Source organism: Odocoileus virginianus, chromosome 3 (assembly GCF_023699985.2).
Source record: "Odocoileus virginianus isolate 20LAN1187 ecotype Illinois chromosome 3, Ovbor_1.2, whole genome shotgun sequence".
In the NCBI taxonomy this organism is placed as follows: domain Eukaryota; kingdom Metazoa; phylum Chordata; class Mammalia; order Artiodactyla; family Cervidae; genus Odocoileus; species Odocoileus virginianus.
In genome coordinates, this window is record NC_069676.1 from 53671127 (window position 1) to 53698529 (window position 27403).

The following is a 27403-nucleotide window of genomic DNA, read 5'->3' on the forward strand; positions in this document are numbered from 1 at the left end:
TCAAAGCGGTGCAGTGGGGCAAATCAGAGGCAACACGCTCACCTCCCCTTGAAACCCAGAATGCCTTTCGGTCTCTCCATCTAGAAAACAGGGGTCATAACGTCGGCAGATCTCGGGTGTCATGGGATTAATGAATATATGTTAGCACAGCATTTTGATGTTAGAAGAGCATGCTGCGTAAGTGCTGAGTTGTTTTTTTGGGGGAGATGCTGTGCTGGGTCTCTGGGTCTTCTTTGTTGCTGCTTGGGCTTTTTTCTAGTTGCAGTGAGCAGGAGCCACTTTCTAGTTGTGGTGCATGGGCTTTTCATTGCAGTGGCCTCTCTCGTTGCAAAGCACAGGCTCTAGGGTGCTCAGGCTTCAGTCGTTGCAGCTCCTGGGCTCCAGAGCACTGGTTCAGCACTTGTGGCACTTGGGCTCAGTTGCTCCCTCGTGGACCAGGGATCAAACCCAGGTCTCCTGCCCTGGCAGGCAGATTCGCTCGCTGCCCCTGAGCCACCAGGGAGGCCCATGTTGACCTTTTTGCCAAAAAACATAGAGGGGTTCAGTGTTGGGAAAGGGACTTGAAATTTACAAGTTTCTGGAATCCAGCCTCATGCTGGGCCCAGAAAAATGAGGTTGCACCTCAGTTTGTAAACAGTTGTCCAAAGAAAGGACTGGTGGAATAAGCTTGACTCGGGCCTCATTAACTGTTTTCTGTACTTGCTGCCACTGCCACCCAGTTTGGAACCTGTCTTCCCTGTTGCTGGTCCATTTTGCAGCATCCTACACTTTGAGGTCTTTGTTTAAAACACAGGCAGATGCAGACTGCCATGAAAGCCAGAGCTGGGGAGTTCTCTCAGCCCAGCCCTCATCTCCAGAATGTAATCTGAGCTCTGACTGGTGGCCAGCCCACTGCACTTCCCTAACTGCATCCCCAGAGACCAGAGGAGAATGAAAGCTGTGGCCAGAAACCCCCTCACCACAAGCATGTGTCCCCAGGGCACGTGGCCGCATATGCTGCAGGGGCAGAGATGGCCACGTTACGTGGTGCGTTTCCCATCCCGTGCAATACTGGTGGCTCATTATTAAACCACATACACTTTTTTAAGCAAAAGAAGGAGAGAAAAAGGAGAAATAAGAGGAAGTTACCTAAAGAGAAACCTGGAGGCATTGACAGGAAGGAAACTACATGAGACATCTTTGTGCCAGGACCTTGGCTGAGTTGATTAGCTTCAGGGAATTAGCAGAGGTTACTGAATCAACAGAGTGACAAGGTGATTGATGGACTACTCCTCTGGGGTGGTGACGTTGGGGGTAGGATGGGACAAGGACAAGAGGAGCGTGTAAAGTGACAGCCATTCCCCACGGGGTTCAGGGAGCTGCAGGCTGGAAAGCGATGGGCACGAGATTGCTGTTTTCAAAATTTAAATACTAGTCTTAAAAATTAGAGCCTAAGGCTAAAGGATTAGGTTTTGTGGAGGCATGTGTAGGGCCTACCAGCTCCTTTGGTTTGTTTATTTCAAGCAGGATGCAGGGTTTTCCAAATGATGAATGCTCTGACTAGCCAGAAGGTAGTGTAGCTCAGTGATAAGAGCATGGGTGACAAGGGCCAGCCTAGACCTAGGTTCAAATCTCAAATAACTGTAAATCTGTATTTTTTTAATCTACAAAACAGTAGTATTTCTAGTTGCTAACTCAGAAGGCTGTTGTGAAGAACCCATGAGATAATGTGGGCAAAGGACTTGGCCAACGCCAGACATACAGTGAAAGTGAAAGTATTAGTCACTCAGTCATGTCCAACTCTTTGTAACCCCATGGACTCCCCGTGGAGCCCGCCAGGCTCCTCTGGAATTTTCCAAGCAAGAATACTGGAGTGGGTAGCCATTCCCTTCTCCAGGCGATTGTCTCAACCCAGGAATCTAGGCCAGGTCTCCTGCATTGCAAGCAGATTCTTCACCATCTGAGCCTAAGTGCTCAATATGTGTGACCCAAAATGACTGGCTTCAGTGCTAAGTGCATTGTGGCAGCCATTCAACACTTTAACACCATGTGCAGAACACAGAAGATATAAAATAAGTCATATAAAATCTCTGCCTTCAAAGAGTTTAGAATCTGGTGGACAAGTCACTGAACAAACAAGAAACTGCCCCTCCAAAGTGAGATGAACACATACCAGGTATTATGCTCTAAACTCAGGGCTGAAGGAACATGGGATGAGGAGTGATCAGAGCTGGAGGGAAAGAAGATGAAATTCAAATCTTCTTGTCCCACCAGGACTCAGTAGGAGACCTCTTCCCTCCCTCAGCGCACCCACACAGTTATCCAGGTGTGGGAGCTGAGGCCTCTGTAGGTAAGACTCTGTGTGGTATGTATATATGGGTAGCAGTAGGTGAGGAGAGGACACAGGTGGTATATGGTTGGGAGCTGACTGTGGTATATGATTGGACTCTTGACTGAACTTTTTCTTTTTCTATTTCTTCTTTAAAAAAAAAAATTGCACAACCAGAAAGACATCTAGCGTTCCAGACTCCCGAAGTCCTGGTCTCTACACCGCATGGACGTTATCCACCTCCTCTGTGTCCTCCCAAGGCAGTATTTCAGAAAGTGATCCCCGGCAGAGCCGGCCCTTCAAGTCCGTCTTCGTGCCCACGGCCATAGTCAACCCTGTGCGGAGCCCAGCCAGCCTGGGGACCCTGGGGCAGGGCTCTCTCCGCAAAGGACGAGGTAGCATGAGAAAGAGTAAGTGGTGGCAGAGAGGTACGTGCCTAGACCTAAGGGATGGGAGCAATCTCACTCTGGGCAAACAGAGTGGTTTTGGGGTTTTGTTTTGTGGGTTTTTTTTTTTTTTTTTTTTTTTTTTTTGGCAAAAACAAGGATCTTCGCTTTGAGGTTGCTTTACATTTCCCAAATATCAAGTTGTTTTATTAGATGAAGCCAGACAATCTCAGGGTCACAGCCCTCAGTCACTACATATATACACACTGATTGGGATGATACCAGCCCTGAGTACCAAAGTATAATTAGAACATGGCCTAGGTTGGATGCTAGTTCTTATTAAGACAGAATGACCAAAGTACTTGCTGGATCAGTGTTTCTCAAACTGTGCTCTGTGGAAACCCTCAGTGGGTACCAAAATGGAAATGAAGGATGCATGGAGGAGGAAAAGAGGAGTTTATGCTAAAAGCCCCTGAATCCCACTTTAACTAATATATGTACAAGTTTAAAAATTATATTGTACAAAATTACATTATATTGTACAAATATATCCTTCCAATCCTTCACCCCCAGTCCCAAGTTCTCATCCATGTACATGCATACCATGTAATCTTAATACATTGTTCTGCACCTTGCTTTTATTTTTATATAACATCCACATTGCACACATGGCAGTTATGTAACTTCCTTCATCTTAAAAGTCATGCTTTTCTCTTCTAATATATTGAACCTCTGCATAAGACTTCATTTGGGGGGGTTCTAAAAAGTTTCTGAGACCCATTGTTATATAACACATCAAACCTCTATATTTGTACACCTCTCTAGAAGAAGACAAGAAGCCAAGCTAAGTCAACTTGATTTGTTCTACATCCCCTGACTTAGACTGGACTCTGCCATCCCTCCTTCAATCTTAAAAAAATGATTAAAGGTGAAAATGCAGTACTAGTCAGAGCAAAGGATTCACTTGTGGGGCAATATGCCACACAGGAAAATGCCCCCAGAAAGTTAAAGCAATTATCTCGGTTCTACTCTTTCTCAGTGCCTTCCAGTCGCTTGCTTGACTACCAATCCCAGCAGTCTTGCCTCTTAATTCGAGCCAATCATGTTTCCCTTCTGCACCCTCCAGTGCCTTCCTCCCCTTTGTCCCTGCAAAACACACAATAAGTAATCCCACCACAACAGCCTTGGGCAAGTTACTTACTTCTTGGGTCTTCAGTTTTCTCGTTTGAAAAATGAAAATAAAAATAGCACCTACCTCATCAGAGTAATGAAAGAATCCATTTAATAGTAACGACACTGTGCCTGGCACACAATAAGCACTCCAGAAATGCGAGCTGCTTTTATAGCTTTAGTGTCATACTAGTATTATCAGAGTGCTTACAATTCAGCAGATCATGGTAGGCCCACCCATAATGTGAATGTATCAGTTCACTTAGTGCTGAAATGTTCACACTTATGAATACCGAGAAGAACATCCCCGTGGCAATGTTTCCCACTTACTTTCGGACACTGCCTCTCTTCCTTCACCTCTGTCTTGATCAACTTGGAGTTTTGACCAACTGCATTGTGTGCACATGTAATAAGCTCCAACCTCTTGGAAATTAGGAACCCATAAGATAAACAGATATGGCAATAAACTGATTTTTCACTCATTTCCGAGAGCCTAAGGACAGGTCTGGGCTCCCCTGGTGGCTCAGACAGTAAAGAATCCACCTGCAATGTGGGAGACCTGGATTCGATCCCTGGGTCGGGAAGATCCCCTGGAGGAGGGCATGGCAACCCCCTCCGGTATTCTTGCCTGGAGAATCCCTATGGACAGAGGTGCTTGGCGGACTACAGTCCTTGGAGTTGCAAAGAGTCAGACACGACTGAGTGACTAAGCACAGGACAAGGACAGGTCTGCCCAGCATGGCTTTGACTTTTCTAGGTCCCAGAAGCTCTCTCTCTCCCTTTCCCCAAGGTGAGGCTGGTCAAGCTATCAATCTCCCCAAAGCAAAGAGAAATGACAGAGAATTGACTATGTGCACCTCACAGGGCTGTCAGTGGAAAAATAAATGTCGACATTGAAAGGTCAGACTCCTGTAAGCGGTGGCTGGCTTGCCGGCGGTGGCTGAGAATACTGACTCTCTTGAGTGAGTGTCTGCTTTTCATGTTCACACCCATCCTGATGAAGGGTCATGACACAGAACATGGCCTTGGATGGGCCCTCTGTGCTGGACACACGTAACTTTGATTCACACCCGTGTCCATAGAGTGTCACAGAGGACTGACGTCTCTGCTGTGGCTGCAAATGCTGGGAGGCCCTTATGGAGAAATGACCCACAATGCGGCTCAGGGTGTCTCTCCCACTACCCCCCTCAGAGTGCAATACCTTGCTGATTCTCCAGGTCACCCATAGGACCTGGAGATAGGGGTAGGGATCTCCTGTCTTCTGGAGAATTTGAGGGAAAGGGCTTCCTTTTACAGAGGAGGCTCATCTCAGTTAAAACCAAAAAAAGAAAAAAGAAAAAAAAAGGGAATGAGCTCAGGGAAGTGAAAGGAGCAAAACCAAACTCCTGGACCAGGCATGCATTTTTACAGTTTGTTTCTCCTTTACCTAAAAAGGAAAAAATTAAAAAGTTTTAAAACATGGGGGCATTTATTATTTTCTGGGCACTATCCTATCCTAACTCTTTGCATGCATCATAAAATATAATCTTACCCCAGCCCATGAGGTACTGTTGTTAGCTCCAGTTTACAACCAGCGGGGCCGAGGAGCAGGAAGGTGATGTGACTGACTGGCCCCTGGCTCCTTGAGAAGAGATCGGTTTCCAGAGCCTGTGTCATGGGACTTCCTGAAGCTCATCCGCTCCCAACCCTAACTTGGAAATAGCCTTTCCAGATTTGCTTCCAACTACTGTCACATTTGCCCAGTACACATGGTCTCTAAATCCCACTCAGCTTTCCTCCCCACAGACCTGATGAAGAGCAGAGGTCCCCACACTACAGGCCTAATGCTTCCATCAGAATTTTCTTCAAGAAGCTGGTCAGAGTCCCTTCCCCTCTCCCTCCTGCTCATGCCTCTCAACTGACTCATCCTTGTGATCTCAATGTCTGCTGTCACTTGCTTTGTCTCTGCTTTTGTGTCCTCTTTGGCCTGTATGACATTTCTCTTCTCTTCTCACTGTGAAGCCCTCTCTTTAGGACTGTCTTCTTCATGCCCCATCTTAAAGGCCTGGAAGGAGAACATAGGAGTGTGTATGTGTGTTTGTGTGAAAGAGACAGAGAGAGAGAAAGAGAGACAGAGAGACAGACAGAGGACAAACGGAGGTAATACACCTTCTGACACCACCCCCCACCAACATTCACCTAGCCAGTCACTGGCTGCCAGCATCGGCAAACAGCACCAAAAAAAGAATAAGGTCACCTTTGAAAGACCCTGGGAGAATGTGAGCACAGTCAAATTGGGAAAGCACTTAACTATTCTGGGATATCAGGACGCACTGCCTCCCCAGCCCCCCCTCACCACCCCCAGCTGCTGTCAGCCGCCCCAGGGCTGATATCTCTGTCTTGTAATTCCCCAGATGGATCTCTGCAGAGACCCGTCCAGTCGGGGATCCCTACCCTCGTGGTGGGCTCCTTCAGACGCAGCCCCACCATGGTGGTCCAGCCTCAGCAGTTCCAGTTCTGCCAGCCACAGGGAGCCCCCTCCTCAGCCTCCACGGTGGTGGCAGAGCTGGGACCCAAGCCCGCTCCCACCGGGGAGCCTGCCCTCACATGCGTCAGCAGGGGCAGCGACACCAGGATCCACACGGCAGCCAGCTCCCTCATCATGGAAGGCAAAGAAATCCCCATCAAGAGTGAGCCTCTCCCCAAACCGCCTGCATCTGCCCCACCCTCCATCCTGGTGAAACCAGAAAACTCAAGAAGCAGCGAGAAGGTAGGAGTAGGTGATATGGCGCAGCGGTAAAGAATCCTCCTGCCAATGCAGGAGACACAAGAGACGTGTGTTCAGTCCCTGGGTTGGGAAGATCCCCTGGAGGAGGAAATGGCAACCCACTCCAGTATTCTTGCCTGGAACATTCTATGAACAGAGGAGCTTGGCAGGCTAATATAGTCCATGGGGGTCACAAAGGTTTGGGTACAACTGAATATGCATGCATGACCATGAGGTGACATGAGGGGGACCTGATTCTTTAGACCCCTAACTGCACAGTATCCCAGCTCCTGAGATTTCAACTCTGAATGGACAAGGAATCAAAGGAATCCTCACACACAACCCCCTCCACATCGTCATACCACCTCCATCCTCCCTGGACATGTTACTGAATCTCCTTGATGTTTCCAGAATATCTCATACATCCTGCTTTCAAGGCCCAGGGGTGACTTGAAAAAGCATGGCTTTGGCCTCAGACACAATGTTGTTTTGAATTCCAGCTCTGCTGCTTGCTAGCTGGTGACTCCAGTTAAAACATCTCACCTTTCTGAGATTCTTTTGCTTAATCTGTAAAACGGCAGTAAGAAGAGTCATAGCCTCACAGGACTGGAGTGGAAATTAAATGAGATGTGTAAAGTGCTTACACAGGGAACAATGTGTATCTGTTCACAGTATGGAAGAGGTAACAGACACAGGAGAGTGTAAGTGACTTGTCAAGGTCACACAGAGTTATAACTACTCCATTGACTTATCAGGACCTTTGTGGTTATGGCTTTTCCATAAGAACACATAAGAATTTCTGTAAACGTATTATGTTCTCAGTAATATCCTTGAGGAAAGAAAGATGGTGGGATGGAGGAGGTAACAAGAAAATTAGGTGACTGTTATCGTTTAGTTTTGGGGCTTCCCTGGTGCCTCAGCAGTAAAGAATCTGCCTGCAATGCAGGTGATGCAGGTTCAGTCCCTAAGTCAGGAAGATTCCCTGGAGAAGGGAATGGCAACCCACTCCAGTATTCTTGCTTGGAGAATCCCATGGACAGAGGAGCCTCGAGGGCTTACAGTCCATGGGGTCACAAAAGAGTCAGACATGACTTAGTGACTAAACAAACAAACAAAAGACAGGGAATGGCAAGGTAAACACGACTGTACCAGACAGGTCTTGTAACAGGCTAGGAAAGAAGGGAGAGAGGAAAGGCTTATGCAAATGTGAGGTGGTGACTCCCACATAGACAGGGAGCTGGTTTGCTGGCTCTGCTTTGAGGATTTATAAGTTTATCACAGAACGTGATGCAGTCAGCAGGTAGGCCTCAGGAAGAGGTAGGCCTTAAGACAGGCTTTACTGGCAGGTGAAGAAGAGACAGGGGAGGTGAACTTATATCTTCTAGAAAGGATCATACCCTATTGCCCAGGACCCTTAGGTCCTGGGTTCTTAGGTCGGTAATTGCCCCTTCTATTTCTGCTAGATAATCCCCAGTCGTTCTTCAGTTCTTGATTGAAATAACTCTGCCTCTAGAAGGCCTTCCCTGACAAGCCCCATTCCAGCTTCAACTGGATACTTCTACCCACTCCCTTAGCATCTTATTCTTCCCCACGGAAGCACTGGTTCTCCCTGTCATCTGTCAGGGCAGTTCTGTTCACTCTTGGATTTGTACATAGCACCTGACAGAGTGGTGATCCCCGGTGGACCCTCATGGCAGACACAAGCATTTGCTGGAGGAACACACGAATGAGGCATTCCCAGAAGGGACAAGGGTAAAGGAACAGTGTGAGCCAAGTCCCGGGGGAAACAGTACAGTTCTCGCACCTCAGCCATGACCCTTTGCTCTCCTGTCTTACAGCAAGTCAAAACCGTGAGATTTCAGAACTACAGCCCTCCTCCCGCCAAACACCACACCTCTGGGAAGCCTGAACAGCCAGCCAACCCAAAGGGGTCCCAGCCTGAGGCAGCCCCCGCGGGCCCGGAGATGACCATCCTGTTCGCCCACCGAAGCGGCTGCCACTCTGGACAGCAGACAGACCTCCGGAGGAAGTCAGCTTTTAGCAAAACCGTGACCCCGGCATCCACTGCCTCAGCCACGCAGACCGCGTTTCCCAGCAAATGAATCTACAGGTGGCTTTTCCTAGACCCCAAAGAGGTGAATTGCATTTAAATATAGTATGCCTCCACTGAGGGCGTCCTGCTGTTCTTTGTGGACTCGAGCATGGGTCCTTGTTCTGCCTTGTTTAGCTCCAGGAAAGGGCAGGTGGGAGCGGGGATTCCTGCCTTGGCTAGGAAGGTAGACTAGGTGACCTTGCACACGTGATGATTCGATGTCTCAAGATGACTGCCCAGACCAAGGAATGGGAGCTCATCCTGCCCACTCTCGTCCCAGGTGAAGTGTGCACCCCTCATTCCCTGTGCTCTGTGTAGAATTTCTATGATGCTCTAAAGGGGGGGTTCAGCCGGTCACAGTAGTAGAATACTGGCATTACTTCTTTGACCTCAACATCTTAGAACAGCTTCTGCCATCTTCTGGGGCCTGGATACAGGCCACTAGTAGGCACTGTATCTTTTTCCCTTCCATTGGGTCACAGTCCTGGCTGCCAAGGGAGAACTTTTGGGAGGGGTGTGAGATGAATGCTGTGAACATTCCAAGAACCCTCTAAACCAAAGAGAGTCAGCTCCCTGGCTTTGCTCCAGACAAGGTCAGAGAGAAAGCTGACTGCTGTCATACTTGAAGCTTCTCAATCTGTTTGCCCACATACTGCCCTACACAGGAGATAAGAAGGAAGCATGTACTTATGGAGAGAGTCCTGTATGGCACTGTGAACCATTACTCATCCCTGGCTCTAGACTGACTTCCCCAAGAAAACACAATGTGCTTAAAAACAACTTCATAAGGCGTTTGAGTTTAGATATTCATTCTGTTTGCACTGCAAACAGTCTTCACTTCCACTAGTTTCTTCTATTTGGGGCAGACTAGATGTTTTCCTGGATTGCAGGATAAGGTAACAGTATCATGGGGAAGATGGCAATCCACAGCTAGGTGGGGGTCCCTTCTAGAGGAAAGTGTCTGTAAAAAGGAACTGGACAAATAAAGTTGGAGAGGAAAGGGAGTAAGAAGGAAGAGATGATGAGAATGAGAGAGAAAGGCAGGGGGTTAGGGAATCAGTCAGGGAAGAAGACCAAAGAGGAGGAGATTGACCTTGACATTCTTGGCAGGTGGGGAAAGAAGGACGGAGTCTGCAAAGCTAGGCAATCCCACTAAGATGGGGGCTGACTGAGTGGGACAGCCAGGCAGAGCCTTGTAAACAAGGCTAAAGGGCAGCCCAGGGAGCAGAGACAGTGCTGTAAGACAAACCATTAATTCTCATTAAACTTAATTGTTGTGATTTAACATTTATTGCATGCCCATCAATGTGGGCACTTCAGTGCATGAATGCCATTTAATCCTAAGCCTGGATATCATTTAAAAAAAAAAAAGACAAGTCTAATTAGACCTTCTCCCTGGACAGTTCTTAAAGATCCTGGGATTAAAAACATTTATCTTTTACATACCAACCACACACTTGGCAAATTGAATTATCCAGACTTTTCCAGACCTTCATAAAACACAATCAAAACCATCATCCTGCCAAGGACTACTGCACATGTCAGACCTTTGGGGTTGGTAGGGCCAATATGGCAACATGTTCTGGTGCTTCTGTGAGATACTGACCCATGTCTACTCCACAAAATCGTCACCCCAACTGCATGATTCAGTGAGGTGAAAATAGTCATCCAGATGGAGAAATGGAGAAAAGTCACCAAGACAGGCAGGCATCGCATGAGTTTTCGAAATATGAGTACCTACCCCTCATATTTACCCCAAAAAGCACTCACAATGAGTTTAGCAATCTGCCCCCAGAGCGGCAGACGTGTGACATGCCCAGACAACCAAACATTTACTCTCTGCCTCAGTAGCACTAGAGCCAGTTAATTTTTAACTGTTGTGGCTGAAAAGCAGGTTGTTTGAGTGTAACGAAGACACAATCCATGCCCTCCAAAGGAAACAGAATATTCATCCCGTTGCCCACGATCGCTATAGAGTAACCTTTCTGAGAATTGTAAGCAGTGCCAGACTGGCCACTCCCATTCCATCCCATTCCATCCAGCCCCCTTCCCCCTCCTCAGCAGCAAATTCCCTCTCTCCGAAACAAATCCCATCTCTGCTGAGTCACCTGAGGATTTGAAAAGGATGGTAGAAGCTGAACTCACTGCCACTTCCTGTCATTTATTCCATCACCATGTTGGATACTACATCCTCTCCTATAATGTCCACCATAACCTTATATGGCAAATGTAACTATTCCAATTACAGAGCCTAGAAAGCTGCAGCTTGTAGGGTAACCACAGACAGTAGCAGACCGAGTTTGATAGCTGCCCTCACCCTGAGTTCAAGCTATCTAACTTCAGAGCCTAACTCGGGACTATGCTCAATGAACCAAAAGAGCATCCTTGCTGTGAGTTTACCGACTTCAGACCATGGAGAGGAGGCACAGCGCATTGGTTACAGCTGCCGGCTCTGATGCACACAGACTAGGTCCAGTCCCCATTTACCACGTGCTCGCTGTGTGATGCTGGGCAAGGTACTTGACTTCTCTGGGCCTTGACTTCTTAAAAGCCTTGATAACAGTGCCAGCCTCACTGGGTAATTGTGAGGGTTAACTGAGGTAACATAAAGTGACTGAAGTCATGCTGGTACATAGTGAATACCTGAAAAAGGTTAGCCTTGAATGTTTTTAAGAAAGTGGGTTATTGAAATTCCAGGCAAGAAAGTCTAAATAAGGGCCTGCCCAGGGCTGTGGTGCTGAAAGGAGACCAAGTAACCTAGCTGAGACCTGAAGGACAGGAAAGAGTCAGGCAGGCAAAAGGATGGGAGAAAGGGTGTCCAAGTGGGGTAAGAAGCACTGGCAGTGGGTTTAAATGTAGCAACCAAGTCAAGTTCTCTTGTCCTCAAGTACAAAGAATCCGCTCCTGTGTGGAACATTCCAGGGATCCCAGGTGGGTGTGGAACACCTCACGTCTGAAGCCAGACATTCCTGTGAGAGCTCTATACCCTCAGCCAAGACTCGGAGTCCCTAGAAGAGGCCCGCCTTCACCCTGTGATCGGCCCTGACACCTCAGTGCAAGGAAAGCTGCTGTGGGCAGGCTCTGCTGGGGCAGGAACAGAGGTGGGGACACCTGAGAGATGAAGGAGGGGCACAGTTGAGGACAGACTCTGAGGACCACACTTGAGGAAATGGTCGCCATAAGCAGCTAGTGATAAAGAAACCTGCCTGCCAGTGCAGGAGACGTAAGAGACCTGGCTTCAATTCCTGGGTCAGGAAGATTCCCTGGAGGAGGGCATGGCACTCACTCCTGTATTCTTGCCTGGAGAATCCCATGGACAGAAGAGCCTGGTGGGCTACAACCCGTGGGGTTGCACAGAGTCAGACATGACTGAGCAACTGAGCAGGCACACAAACAGCATCAAGGTCCTCACTTAAAGCCTGTCTCCTTCCCAGCTCGCGTGGGGCCAGCTACACCTCCTCCCCCGCGCCCTCCCATAGACAGAGCTTCTGCAGGAAGATTTTAAAGCAGTGGCCCCACCTGTGACTCAGTGAGAGGCCGAACGAAATCGCTGATTTCTGACTCACAGACTTCCGACTCACAGACTTCCAGCTTCCCTGGGACGTTCAGAAAGTCCATCTACACCAGGCCCGCGTTCCCAACGGGCAGCCATCCGGAGGGGGCTGCGGCAAGGTCAAGATTTCAGTGAAATGGACACGTGCTCTTCAATTTGCCTTGACCCCAGCAGCCTGCTTCACTCACTCACATGACCTGCACCTGAACTGGGCGTGTTCCCCTCCAGACTGTGCTCCACTTCATCTCAGAAGCATTCTAAACCCCTTCCACATACAGCTGGGTCCCCGGATATCAGCTGATCCAGGCACACACGTCTCAGGAGCATAGTGGTCCCTGCCAGGGCCCTACAGGATGCCGTTCAGTAGTTCTGGGGTGGGGACTAAGCATATGTGTTTTCGACAAGCTCCCCAAGTGATTCAGAGGTACATAACAAAGGAGAGTAAGTTCACGTTTCTTGTACGGTATAGTAGTGCTGACATTTGGCTCTGACATTCAGCAGGAATATGGTCACACTGGCTGTCAATATATTGAAAGCATCCTGTACTGATAGGTGAATAGTAGATTCTCTGAGCTCCCCGGGGCCTCTCCCCACTCCCACACCCTGGCTCTTTCTCCAGGTCCTCCCCATCGCTCTCCCATCCAAAAGCTAAAAAGCTAAGGCCAGCTGCAGTTGAGACCTGCAGCAATGAAACCCTTCTTCATTCTGATTAGCTGGCGCCTATGACATACTGGGCTTCCCTGGTGGCTGCGACAATAAAGACTGCCTGCAGCGCAGGAGACCTGGGTTTGACCCCTGGTTGGGAAGATTCCCCTAGAGAAGGGAACGACTACCCACTCCAGTATTCTTGCCTGGGAAATCCCACGGACAGAGGAGCCTAGGGTCCCAAAAAGTCAGACACAACTGAGCGACTAACACTTTCACTATGTCATACTGATTCTGAAATGTCTGGACTGTTACCCTGTTGCACAGAGTAAGGCCCAGAGAGGTCACTCAGAAGTTGAGAGCACTACTATCAGGCCCATCACTCTTCCTGGCCCCCATCCTGGCCACTGTTCAGCCCTTAACATTTGCCTTTGCAGCCCTCAGCTGAGGCAAGGAGCTGACTTGAAGGACAGGAGTTTCCATGCCTGTTCACCTGTCTTTCTCAGCTAAGAGTTTCCTAGGTGTAAATGACGCACTTCAGTGTCCCAGCTCCACTGCTGCCTCACAGGCAGGTAAGGAGGCACGTACTTCACTTCAGCAAGATGAACAGGCCCCCATCTTGATCCTCTCACCGCCTGTTCACACAGGCCGGCCCCACAGCGTCCGACTCCCTGCCCGGGGAGCGAGCAGCTGAAGCAGCAGGAGGACAAGGGCCTCTCCAGCTGGGAGCACGTGCTTAACAAGCTGGGCCCTCCCGGGGCAGCAGCTGCTGCCACTGAGGCTTCTCTCGCTCATGTCTTGAGAGTGAAGACCCCAGTTCCCCCTCGGGTTGAGTGAAAGGAATGTTAGTACTTGCAGAAACCTCTTAGGAGACCATGAAAGACAGTCACTCAGCAGGTAAGACCAAGTGGGGGAATTAACTCCAGAGAGCCTTACAGCAGGTTGGCGTCATTGAGGATAAAACTCACAAGGACGTTTTGCCTGAAATAGAACAATGTTAAATGATGATCAAGCCATCTGCTGTTTGCCAAGCTGTAGTATCGTGTCCTAGACCAGAGTAGAAACAAAATGTTCCCAGGAAGCCCTTCCGCTGATCGACCTATACTTTGACAAATGGAAGGCAGCAGAGGTGGGATCAAAGATGATGGGATGGGGGACATGGAGGAGCATTACAGATTCACCCATCCATCCATCCAACAACAGTTATTCACCATGCACCCCGGCCCAGGCTCTATGAGAGGCAACAAGGATAGAGTAAACAGGATAGATAAAATACATATGGCTCCCACAGAATGGTGTTTCTCACTACTTCTTTTCTGGATTTGGCGCTTCTTTCTGCTTTTCTCCCCTTTTATAATTAAATGTTCTATAGACATAATTATATAGGACCATGAAACCAATAACCATATTATCTACCACCTAGCTTTTTAAAAAATAATTGAAACTTGCTGTGTGCTTCTCCCAGTTTCATTCCTTCCTTCCCCACCTCCCACTTCCCTCACAACCTCTATCCTAAATCCCCTGTTTATCATTCCTGTGTACATATCCCACTCATGTACCATATGGAACTTTCAGCACAGCTCATAGAGGTACTCAGTAAACACTAGTCAAAAAAGATACTGCAACCTGAGGCCATACACACCCAGCCTGAATATTTAAACTCCCATCTGGTTTCTGTCACTGGGACTCAAACGCTTTGATTTATTGCTGGGATTTGAGATTTTGATGCACTGGCATGTCTGGTTTTGAGGCATTCGAGTTTAAAGGGGTTTTTACAAGAATTCTTCCAAGTACAGCTGCTTTAGGAGACCCTGTTGCTCCTGAATAAGGAAAATATGGGCTGCGACTGTGCCTACATTCCTTGAATATAGGGTTTTCAACACAGCTCTCATCTGCACCTTGCCTGGTGCCTCTGGGTAGCCAACTGCAGAAACCAGAGTAGCTTCTCAGATTCTGAAACTAAAATACATCTTGCTGCTGCTGCCAGATTCTTCCAAGAACTCCATGAAATGCTCAGAGAAAAACTATCTTTGTCCACAGACTACAGATCAAGAAACTGAGACTCAGGATGTTTCAGCAGCTTGACTAAGGTCACATAATGAGTTTGAAATGGAAGGGAGACTACTAACTCTTCATCCAGTGATAATAGTTACCATTTTCTGAGCACCTGCTGTGTACCAAGCACTGTACGTGTGGCATGCCATCCAATCCAACCCAACCCTGTGATGGCAGGTACTGCTGTTATTCCACTTTAGAGATTAGAATTATGGCCCAGAGGTCAAATGATCTGTCCAAGGTAACAAGGACTAGAACCCAGAACTCTTAAATCCAAACCGTAATCTTAAGTCACCATGTCCCAGGCATCCCCGGTGGCTCAGTGGTAAAGAATCTGCCTACCAATGCAGGAGACACAAGTTCAATCCCTGACCCAGAAAGCTCCATTTAAAAAAAAGAAAAAAAGAATCACCATGTCCCTCTTCTTCAGTAGCAACTGTAAACACGTAACATGGTTGAAGTTGGAGAGGAGGCAAAGTGTGTGTGTTCTGCAGAAACCACAGGGATGAAGATGGAGATGGGAGTCGGGGGATGGTTTAACTCGGGTGAAACCTCCCAGAGAATAAGTTACGGGTCTTATCAACCAAGAAGCAGGGGTGGGAAAGAAGGTGACTGAGAATGTTCTGTACAAAGAAATCTGAGAAGCACATCTACCCCTGTTGCAAGGGCAGCCAGACACAGCCAACAACTTGAAAAAGAACCAAAGCTTGCAATGTGGTTCTGGATCATTGACATCAGAACACGATGATCATTCTGAGGTCTCTAGATCTCTCCCTCTTCACGAGTCTATTTCTGGTTTTGCTTGTCCTCACTCTAAATGATACGCAGTTCAGAAGAAGGGGGTTATGATTTCAAAAATGACCCCCACTTTCATCTTCTCTGTGGGAACAAGAGGGCTCAGTGAGCTGACATCTTCCAGTGTTCCATGCTGGTATTTATCCAAAGTTCAAAGGCAATTGCTTTGGGGGAGTAAATACAGACCCACAGATGCAAGCTAATTATGCAAATAGGGTCACTGCTGGATGGACAAGAGCTGCAGTCTGGTAAAGACTAAAGTGATGCCAGCCAAGACCTGGAGAGAAAGGCAAAACACATTTACAAAGGCCACTCTGTGTACCCTTGGTTAATGCTGTTAGAAACTGCTAGCGTGACCGACTGACTTGATGAAGGCCATCTGCAATGTCAGAGTTTGACTGCTGTAGGCCACACATGTCCTAGAGGCCAGAGCCATCCTAACATCTTTCCCATGAAAACAAGAACTCCTCCCTGGACCATCCGAGTGAATTGTGAAAACTATTTGCAGTCAGGAGACTCTCACAAATTAGCAAAAGCAAACTTGAATCAAAACATAAAGAGGCAGCAAAAACACCTGAAGGACCAAAGAGGAATTCAAATATCACCTTCAAAGGATCGTACCTGGATTCCCACCTCATTCTTGCCTGGTTCATTGGGAGATGTTTTTCTTCTCTGTCTAGAAGAGACCCAAAGGACCACACTCCCTGAGGAAGACATGGCAGTCACCACTCAAGAGTGATGGCAGCAGCTTCCATGACAAAGGACAGAGCGGTCAGACAGACAGACGGGATCATACTGTTTGGAAGGGAAGGCTTCTTTTAGATATCAGAACCACATTTCCAAATACTCCATCCTGCACATTCTATTTATAAATTGAATTCTTTTTTAAGCTTACATTCATTTTAGATGTTGGCAAATTTGATAGCTTGGACCTTCTTCATGGAGACCTCCAGTAAAGAACTAAATTTTAAAACATCAGTCAACAAGGATTTGGTGGTAGCTATTCTAGCTGTGTTCCCAGTCCACTGGAACTTAACAAGATATGGAGAAACAACAAAACATAATAGCTAGAGTGGTGGGTTTTGGAATCAGATTGTCTGGGGTTTGGTCCCAGCTTGTCACTTACTAGTTATGTTTCCTTTGGCAAATGACTAAAGCAACTTGGAAAAGCTACACCACCTCCCTAAACCTGCTTTTTCATCTATAAAATGGAAATCAGAACCTCCACCTCATTGGATTCTCAGCAGGATTAAACGAGATCCTGCATGTACAGCCCCGATTGTGGTATGCAGTACATCAAAGTATTCAATAAATGGTAGCTATTACCCATACATACATAGAGAGGCACAATTCAGAAATGGAGTATAAGAAAGAGCTAGTCTCGATCAAACAGAGAGATGTGCAAGACAGGAGTGATAAAAAAAGTGGGGTTTTTTGCTTTTATTTTTTTTAATATGAACCAATTTTTATTTTTATTGCTTCCCTGGTGGCTCAGACGGTAGTCTGCCTGCAATCAGGGAGACCAGGGTTCGATCCCTGGGTTGGAAAGGTCCCCTGAAGAAGCAAATGGCAATCCACTCCAGTATTCTTACCTGGAAAATCCCATGGACAGAGGAGCCTGGCAGGCTATAGTCCATGGGGTCACAAAGAGTCAGACACAGTTGAGCGAAATCACTTATTTAATTTATTACAACATTGCTTCTGTTCTGTGTTTTCAGTTTTTTGGCAACGAGGCATATGGGATCTTAGCTCCCCAACCAGGAATCGAACCCACACCCCCTGCATTGGAAGGTGAAATCTTAACCACTGGACCAGCAGGGAAGTCCCGCAAGGAGTGTTTTAGTTGTCAGGAGAGCTCCACTGAGCAGGAAGATATTCTGAAAGATGGTAGCATGGAGAATGGTTATTACATAGAGAGGAAACCACCTGGGTTTTAGAATCACATGTCCCTGGGCTCAGATCCTGGCCCCACTATTTTGTGGCTGTCTAATCTTGGACCAAGTTAACTAACCTCTCTGAGACTTTCTTTACTCATGTGAAGAGTGAAAACAATAATCAGCACTTCACAAAGTCATTGAGAAGATGAAGTGAGACAGACAGGCCAGGTGCTGGTGTGCAAAAGGGACCCTAGCAGTGAATTTTGCAGTTATGACAAAGGCGTGATGGCAAGATCAGGAGAAATGCTAGAATAAGAATAGATCCTTCTAGCTGCCATTCATTACATGTGTACTAAATGCCAGGTATTGGTCTAATCCCTTAGAGCAGGGGTCCCCAACTCCAGAATCTATCTAATGCCTGATGATCTGAGGTGGAGCTGATGTAATAATAGTGGAAATAAAAGTGAAAGTCACTCAGTCATGTCCGACTCTTTGTGACCCCATGGACTGGAATTCTCCAGGCCAGAATACTGGAATGGGTAGCCAGTTCCCTTTTCCAGGGGATCTTCCCAACCCAGGGATCGAACCCAGGTCTCCCACATTTCAGATGGATTCTTTCCAAGCTGAGCCACCAGGGAACCCAAGTAATAAAGGAAATGAAGTGCACAATAGATGTAATGCTCTTGAACCATCCCCAAACCATCCCCCTGCAGCTAAATCATGGAAAAATCATCTTCCACAAAACTGGTCCCTGGTGTCGAAAAAGGTTGGGGGCCACTGCCTTAGAGGATTGTTACGGGGAGGTTACAAACATAGTGAGTCAGGTGACCTGGATTCAAATCCAGACTCTCGTTTCTTCCCTGTATTACCACGGGGAAGTCATTTAATCTTCCCCACCTTTAGTCCCCTTGTTTGTACAATGCAGGGTCTAATTGTGCTTTCTTTGATGGTTTGGTAGGGATTAAATGAGATAAAGGGCGTGAAGTCACTAGCACAATGCCCAGCTCATAGAAAACACTGTGATGTTAGCTGTCATGACTATTTACATGCCTTTTCGCACTTAACCTTCACAACAATCCCATGAGTTGGGTGTTATTGTCCCCTATTTATAGATCAAACAGATCTGAGGCTCTGAGGATCAATCAGTTGTCTAAGGTCACAGAAAGGAAGCAGTGGGGCTGGCTCTGCAAGACGAGAAACTCTCAGCTTCTTTGTTCTCTTCACTTTTCAGACCAGCAGGTGAATGGTGCCAGGGTGGAGGCAATATGACAGTTATTTTTAAAAGCATCTCATGCCATAACCCTCATCAGTCCTTTGTCTTCTGGTTGTCCCTACAGCTTACCTCCCATCTGTTGAAGGTCTGAGGTTTAAGGCTGTCTATGACCCTGAAAGCAGCTAGTGAGCACCTTGGTGCGGCCCCTCTGGGGACTTGCGGCCTCACAAGGTTGAAAAGGTTTATGAAATGTCCATTCTGATTTGCAAACAGGTCTGCAACGGACATGCTTCCAGCTGGCTGGTGATTTTGATAACAACCCCTCCTCCTCGGTGCCAATTAACAGAAATTAAATGTCCCTGGCATACTTTGTAATTCAGGAAATGTATGTGCTGATTAGTTAAACCCCTGCTGGACATGCCATTATGACCAAGGGGCTCCAGGCCAACATCCTAGCTCTCACTCCATCTCCATTTAAAGTCACAGAATGTTTTCTTCCTGGGTAGAAATCAATGTCACCTCATTCACTTATTCATTCATCTTCATTCAACAAATATTGATTGAGCATCTACTGTGTGTGAGGTTTTGTTCCATACAGTTCCATACAGTTCACAACAGTGAACAAAGCAAAGCAAGTAATATTCCTGCCTTCATGAAAGGCAATAAATGGAAAATGATTAAACACACAGGATTATTTCTATATGACAGATGCTATGAAGGAAACAAACTGGTGGGACAATGACTGGGAGGTATGAGTGACATTAGGTAGAGTGGACAAGAAAGGTTTCTCCAAGGAGGCCAGATTTGAGCTGAGATTCGAAGACTGAGAAGAACTCAGACATGCACAGTAACGAGAGGAACAGGAACAAGTTCAAAGTGTCAAGGAAATTCATTCATTTATCAAACATTTTTGGTCATCAATCAATTATGTGTTGAATGAACAATTGGAGAATAAATGAATCCTCCCTTTTCCTGCCAAGAAGGATCTTCACAGGAAGAATAAACTTAAAGGAGATGCCACAAACTTAGAGGCATTTGCTTCCCTTTTCTCCAGCCCCATTTCATCCCTCAAACAAGGGGCTTGGATCAGGCATTAGCATTCCAGGATTGCAGGATCACAAAAACTCACCTTCCAAAGGGACTGGCCCTCGCAGCTCTTTAAAGCCGTGATTCTGCAGCATGCAAAAAGCAATCTCATTTTTCTAAGCGGTCAAATGGTTGTTTGGAATTATGTAGACAAGGCATGAAATGTCATCTGCTTTGTTATCGTTAGGATACGTTTATTGAATTCCCACGCCCACTTACTCATTCCGAGAATACTTACCAGTTGCCAGCCTCCCTCTCCCCTTCCCTCCCTCCCTTCTTCCCCCTTCCCATCCCCAGCTCCTTCACTCTCTTCCGCTCTCCTCTCTCTGGCATGGCAGTGAACAGCCCAGGCTATAGAATCAGAACACCCGTTGTACCTCAAATGTGACTCATTATGTCACTTTGGGTAAGTCATCTCACCTCTCTGAGTCTCAGTTTTCTCACCTATATAGTGAGAAGAATAATAGAGGCCACCTCATGACAATTATATAAAGTATAATAAATACTGAGCTATTGTTATCCTCATTTTGTTGATTAGGATATAAGATTTAATAACTCTATTTAGGTTTTTAAGGCAAAAGAAACTCTGGTAATGAGTGTGATCATGAGCCAATTTAATGATCTGTATCCACCTGTATGGTTTTCCGTTCTTTGAGATAATCAAGAAGCAGGATTTTAACACATAACCTTGAAGAGGTCTCTTAATTTATAGTAATACTTTTGAACCAATAATGAGAGACAGACACCCTGCCTTGTGCCAGACACTCTTTTATGTGCTTTACTTATATTGGCTGATTTTTTTAAATTTTCATCTTTTGTTTATTTTTAATTGGAAGATAATTACTCCACAATGTTGTGTTGGTTGCTGCTGTAAAACGGTGTGAATCAGCTGCGTGTACACATATGTCCCCCTGCCCTGAGCCTCCACCCCCCATCCCACCCCTCTAGGTCATCACAGAGCACAGAGCTGAGCTCCCCACTATAAAAGCAGCTCCCCATCAGCTGTCTATTTTACTCACAGTAGTGTACATGTCAATCCTACTCCCTCATTTCATCCCACCTTCTTTCCCCACTGTGTCCACAAGTCCATTCTCTACATCTGCATTTCTGTTTCTACCCTGAAAATAGGTTCATCAGCACCATTTTTCTAGAACAAGACAAGGGTGCCCACTCTTGCCACTATTATTCAACATAGTTCTGAAAGTCTTAGCCATGGCAATGAGAGAAGAAAAAGATGTATTGACTGATTTTAAAATCTCACCATAACCAGACAAAGTAAACACTATCACTGTGCCCATTTTACAGATAAGTAAACTAAGACCTAGAGAGATTAAATAGTTTCCATGGGGTCACACGGCTGGAACATGCTGGAGCTTGGGAATAAATCCAGGCAATTGGATTCTAGTGTTCACTGGAAGCTACTTGCCACATCATTTAAGATGAGACACCAAAGTTTTCCTGCAGACATCAGGGTTTTCTACTTCAAGTAGACCTGTCCCCTGATCACTTAATAAACAAAGAATCATCACCTGCCTAATCCTAAAACCCTGGCCTGTAGACACAGGACTGATATGAGCTGCTACCCAATAGAGCACAACGCCAGCCACAGGTAAATTCACACCTCCTGCCACTGATAGGATTTTGAGGTGTCTATTAAGATGTCAGTGGATCCTAGAGTTGAAGTTCTTTCTGCATCACTTAGCACAACCTGGAAGGTCAGATCCATGTGGCAGTCAGCCCTCCATTGGCAGTTATTTCCTATCACTACCCTGTCCCTCTGCTGACTCTCAGAAATGCTACATCACAGTAAAGGTACTTAGAGAGCTAACAAACCGCTACTACTCCCTTGAGATCGAGAAGCAGTTGACTCAAATCACTTTGCCTCCAGTCTCAGAGGGATATGCTCCCAGCTGCTGATGTCAGGCCTGATGTGCAGACCAAAGCAGTCATTTCTGGGCCCACTGGGATAGCTATGGGTTGACCCATCTCCAAAGGCAGGTGCCCAGCATCAGTGCCAGTACCCACTTAGGCAAAGGTAGAAGAAGCAGGATATGACTAACCCAGGCACTGTCCCTTTTAAGGACTAAAAGTTGTGAACTTACTTGGTGATCCAGTGGTTAAAACTCTGTGCTTCAAATGAAGGGGGCATGAGTTCGACCCCTGGTCAGAGAACTAAGATCCCATTTGCTGTATGGCTTGACCAAAAGAGATAATAATAAAAAATCTTTAAATAATAAATAAAAGTTGTGAACAGCAGGCTGAAACTCCTGCCCACGTTTGGGGATGGACAATGGAGACAGCATAACTCCAGATCCTGTGTAACTTATTATCCTGATGGGAGGAAGACTCTGTATTTATGCCTGCTTCTCCCACTGAATAGGAAGCAGCCCCAGTAAGCCCCCCACGGCTCTTACCTGCTGTTATGGTGAGTGAAGCACATCAACAAAGGAGTAAGTCCTGCAATTCACTGGGAGGCCCTGAGAGGGTATAGAAGCTCAGTGGTTAGCCTAGATGTGGCTGCCTGCTTGAAAGCTCAGCCTCCTTCAGTACACTCTGTGTAACAACAAATCATAGTTCAGCCTTTCAAGAGTTGGGAGTTCGAGTCAGACTCCCCAGATTGCTGTTTCCCATAAACTTTGCTTGCAAGATCCAACTGTCCCATGTCACCCTGAAAAGAGTGAGGCTGTGATCATCACTAAAGTTTCCCCAAGGAGAAAACTGGCCTGTTAAATCAGCAGGAGTCCTTGGATAGAAAAGAAATCAGACTCCAAAGGAAAGACCTTGGACAGGAAATGGAAAATTCCCTCTTCTACTTATTTCCTGTTTAACTGGGTTTTCGTGGAACTCACTTATGGACAAACCCCGAGCCTGGGTCTTTTAGAAAACAAGTCTTTCTCAATGTTCTGGGACCACTTTCCCATTACCCTCTTAGCTTTCTCCTGTCCCACTTCAGCATAGTCAGCTGGGACTTCATTTGCGTTCAGAAGGGCCAAGAGCCAAGCACTGGCAGCAAAGTCGTAGAGAGCAGCCAGCTCCTGTGATGCCCATCCAAACTGCCTGCCCTCACCTGGACAAGGGAAAGCTGGAAGTGTTGGCTGCACTTCCCCCGAATGTGCTCAGGAAGAAGAAGTCCCAAGGGACACACAGGGAGGGGAGGACACTGGCTACATGTGTGGGGGTGATAGGGATGCAAGCTGAGTTTGGAAATCAAAATACACTATTTCAGGCTTTGAAGACATTCTGAGGCCTTGTGAATTTTAAATTATTTCAAATAATTTCAGATATCTAGAAATGTTACTAAAAATGTACAAGGGATTCCTGTATACCCTTCATTACTAGGTTCCCTAGATATTAACATTTTCCCATGTGTGTTTTGACCCTCTCTCTTTTAAATATGTATATACATATATACAAATTAAATGTCAAATTAAAATTTAATATAAATTATATATATAAAATCTTTCTGAACCATTTGAGAACAAGCTAAAAATGTTCACTTTCCCCTAAAATATTTCAGTGTATATTTTCTAAAAACAGAGATGTTACCTAACAACAATATAATTCCAAAATCAAGATATTGACATTGATATGGCACTATTAACTAATCTACAGCTCTTATCCAATTATCCTATTCCTCTACAGAGAAGAAAGGTTTTAATGTCCTGTCTAGGATCCCATCCAGGACCACACATTTGTCTCTTTAGTTTCTTTTCATCTGGAACAGTTCCTTGAGTCATTGTCTGCTATGATTCTGGCATTTCAAAGAATATATGCCATTTATTTTACAGAATGTTTCTCAATTAGGGTTTGCCTGGCATTTCTTCAATAGATCCAGACTGTTCATTTTTGGCAGTAATGGATAATAACCCTTACAAGTAATCAAAGAGGAATCCTTGAGTCTATACTATATACATAGAGTAATGAGAGAGAAGGAAAAGCTCTTCCTGACAGTAGAGTCCCAGCTACAAAATATAGAAGGAATGATGAAATTTTTTTTAAATGACCATTTGGTAACCACTACACTAGCCACTGACTTGGGCAAGAGTCACCCATGGATATTAAAAGTAGTGGGTAAAACCCTGAAGAGCTCAGAGTATCTCCTCCAAAGATACTTATTAATCAAAAAGTGGAAAATAGCAACTTGATAGTGGAGAATGCTGGTAAACAACCACCTTAACCGAAAGATCGAAGTTAGCATCCACAGAAATGGGAAAGTAGAGAGTATGTGTCTCCTGATATGATGAGTGGACAACACTGTCTCTCTCTTGTGAAATGAAAAGACATATTCCTGCCCAAAAGACTTTAAAATGTTAAAGAACTGTAGTTGGAACCTGGCTGCATTTACACAAAATAGATTCTGAAATCCTTCTCACCTTCACAGATCCCACCTTGGAAACCTTCCTGGGAGGAGGAGTAATAATGGGATCCTGAAGAGACAAACTGTCTGCTTGGATGGAAACTCCTCAGTGCAGAGTTCTGGGCCATGTGATACTCCCTGGACATCAGGGACGGTACAGGAATACCGATAGACTGGCCTCCAAGACAGAAGGGGAACAGGAGAAAAAGTAAATCTGCCTTCCCTCAATATCAGTGGGTGGTGGGCCAGGCTGGAGGAAACATGAGCCATGTGACTTTACAGGTTACACCAGACCCTTGGCCCTCCTGTTTTTCTGTTCTGCTGCCAAAGCCAAATTTCCTCTTGCCAGTTTCTCACACCTTGGCACCTAACCGACAAATGAAAAGACCAGACACCGAGTGCCTCCCAGAGATGTGTCTGGCCTGTCGCTCCAGCTCGGATTGGAGCAGAGCCGGGGGCGGCATCACGTTCTCCTCTCAGGTGTTCAAGCCACAGAGGCCAGGGCTGCTTCACACTGTCCCCAGCCTTCACCCCCTCCCTTGACCCCACACGCTGCATCACTCCACCGGATCTGCATTCTTTCCCATTCCAATTCCATTCTGCCTTTTCACCCTGACACTTCCTGATCCAGAGGGGTTTTGTTAGAAGCCCCACAGCATTGGCTTTATTGGCCAAGAGGTGAGTGAGGAGGCAAGAGGCCAGTGAGACCACAGAAAGGCTGATGCCGCAATGACATCTTCTCACACGTGGGCTATGAGGGTGCCACCAGCTGTCAGTCATCTCTTTTCTCTCAACACCGTGACTAAACTTTGGTTCCATTTTCTCTGTTATGAATTCGGGTTTGGTTGGCTGCTCTTTAGCACTGGAAGCAATGAATATGGAGATGCTGCCTTCAGATTCTGGAATCTACTTGTTACAACCATGAAGCCCTACAGCTCACCTATAGATAGGTTTCAATGACTTCACTTTTCAGAGCAATCATAGAATGTCAGAGTTGGGAGGAATTTTAATTTTATAGATGATATACCAAAACATTAGGTATAGGAAAGCTGTCCACACAAAAGCAAGTTGTATAAACTGGATTGGAGAAAACAATACAACTTGTAATGCCCAGAAACCATTAGTTCACATTGGCTAATTATAAATGTGTCCTCAAGGCTCTCTCATTCAGATATGCTTCTTCTTAGACTGGCCTCTGCCTCTCACATTTAGAACAGCAAGAAACCACCACTCCCAATATTTACACATACTGTTTTTTTCATCTCTGGAATCTTTTCACGGCTTACAGTTTCATGGAGGGTTTCATGAAGATTTAGCTATTCCTTTGAAACTGGTTAGCCAGTAAAACAAATATTTTTTCCCCAAAGCACAAATTAAAGAACCTGATTTGTTCCCAGCCATATTCAGAAGCTTAAGAAAAGCTCCCCCATTCCTTAAAGTTTTCATCTCTGTACTGTCAGCTTCAGGATATAGATTTCAAATGGCTATGGGTCAAAAGTGGTGGAGGTGTGGGAAGGCAGATTCAGATGAATTTGAGTGATTAGAATGAGGTCAGGCCAGAAATGCACCTGAGAACAGTTTGCTAATCATTAGTTCTGAGTTTCATCTTCTAGAATTCTTGCTTCTTATATTGGGTCAGGGGAGAGGGTATTATTTAGGTGAAAAAGGAAGAAAGAGAAAACAGAAGAAGAGAAAATTTCACCTTTCCATGGAAATATCAGCAGAAAATCTATAGACTCTTGTGTCTCTGCTTGTTTTTTCAGTACAGTATTTTTTAATAGACCAAAAGAAAATTTTTATGAGGTAATATGTATGTGAATAATGTTTATAGAAGGGGTATTACATGTTAGTCATTATGGACAATTGTATAAATAAACCTTAGACATGTAAAATATATAAACATATAGAAATTATTTTATAGGGCCATGGACACTTTTCATATCTTTGTTCTAAAACATAGAGAGTTCCAGGGCTGGCAGCATATTTCTTTGTTAGTATATGCCACTGGAAACCCAAAAGGTGTGGTGGGATGTCATGTGTTTGTTTTCTGGTTTTGTAATTTATAATGATCTGAATGGATTACTTTGAAATGTCTGTTGTTTATGTGTGGGTGCTGTTTGCCCACAAGGAGTTATCAGAGAGCCTTTCCACATTCTATATCTTAGAAAATCAAAAGGAATTTTCTAGTGAGAAGAAAAATACATAGAAGAAGCCTCCACTGTTGAGTAACTCAGATTTGTACCACTGACAGTGTCTTGTAAGTCCGAGGAAATAGACAGCTTAAGATCAAGGTTGCTGTCTCTCACTTAAACACTGTATGTTGGATAACTTTTCTCCTGGGAAGGAAGCACAAATTTTTGTTACTTTCTTTCTTCACGGATTTGACAAGTTCTAGGGGCAACCAGAAGTCATGGCCCTTAAGCCACCTTGCTTCAGGACAACTCTCCACCGTCCATTTTCAAAGAACCATCCATGTATTAATTCTGTTTGATATGCCATGATTCACTGGCAGACTCAACGCTTTTAGAGCCCAGAGCCCACTTGTCTGGATTTGTGGCTCTAAAGAAGTGTGTTAAGTTTGCTCTACCACTCAGGCTGATCAGAAGAAGCAAAGGGAAAGTGGTGGGGGTGGAGGCGGGGCTCCCGTGTGGAGAGGTTCACTCACACCTCTAACCACCTCTGACCGCAGCCGAGAGAAGCCCTGGGTCAGTAGCCAGTGAATGATACGCCATCTACTCTTCACACATCGAGGGCTCATCATGTGAGAGTGGAGCGGTCACCCCAGTCTCCTTTGCCAAAATTTCATATTGTTCCCAGATATAAACTTGTGAAACGCAGTTATGTGTTTTCGCTCAAAACAATAAAAGAGGTTTATTTTTCACTTAATAGACTCATCCCTCAGGCCTGTTTTTTTTTTTTTTCAGTAGCTGACTTGGAGAGGGGAGTACTTTATCATGTATTAAATGTCAACACTGAGCCTTTTATTGTTCCCATAGGGCTTTGGCTGCTGGCAGCTTCCCTGGACATCCAGAAGCAGGGCTGGGAGGAGAGGAGTGACTTTGTCAGACAGGAATTGCCTATTTTCAGTGGGGATGACTGGGGGGCAGAGTGAGTGACACT

The 27403-nt window shown here is 45.9% G+C and overlaps 1 protein-coding gene across 5 annotated transcripts in view; it reads left to right on the plus strand.

The window, feature by feature from the left end:
- SH3RF2 (SH3 domain containing ring finger 2) overlaps nucleotides 1-27169 on the plus strand; it is a 143963-nt gene extending 116794 nt beyond the window's left edge. For 2 of the 5 annotated variants that reach the window (XM_070465574.1, XM_070465575.1), the window contains 3 exons: nucleotides 2486-2736; nucleotides 6258-6613; nucleotides 8449-8780. In XM_070465574.1, the coding sequence (XP_070321675.1) occupies nucleotides 2486-2736; nucleotides 6258-6613; nucleotides 8449-8712 (871 nt within the window). In that variant the 3' untranslated portion in view covers nucleotides 8713-8780. Of the gene's footprint in view, nucleotides 1-2485; nucleotides 2737-6257; nucleotides 6614-8448; nucleotides 8781-24307 lie in introns of those variants that run through there. The other 3 variants (XM_020872215.2, XM_020872228.2, XM_020872209.2) reach the window with 2 other exon arrangements.
- The last annotated feature ends 234 nt before the right edge of the window (nucleotides 27170-27403 follow it).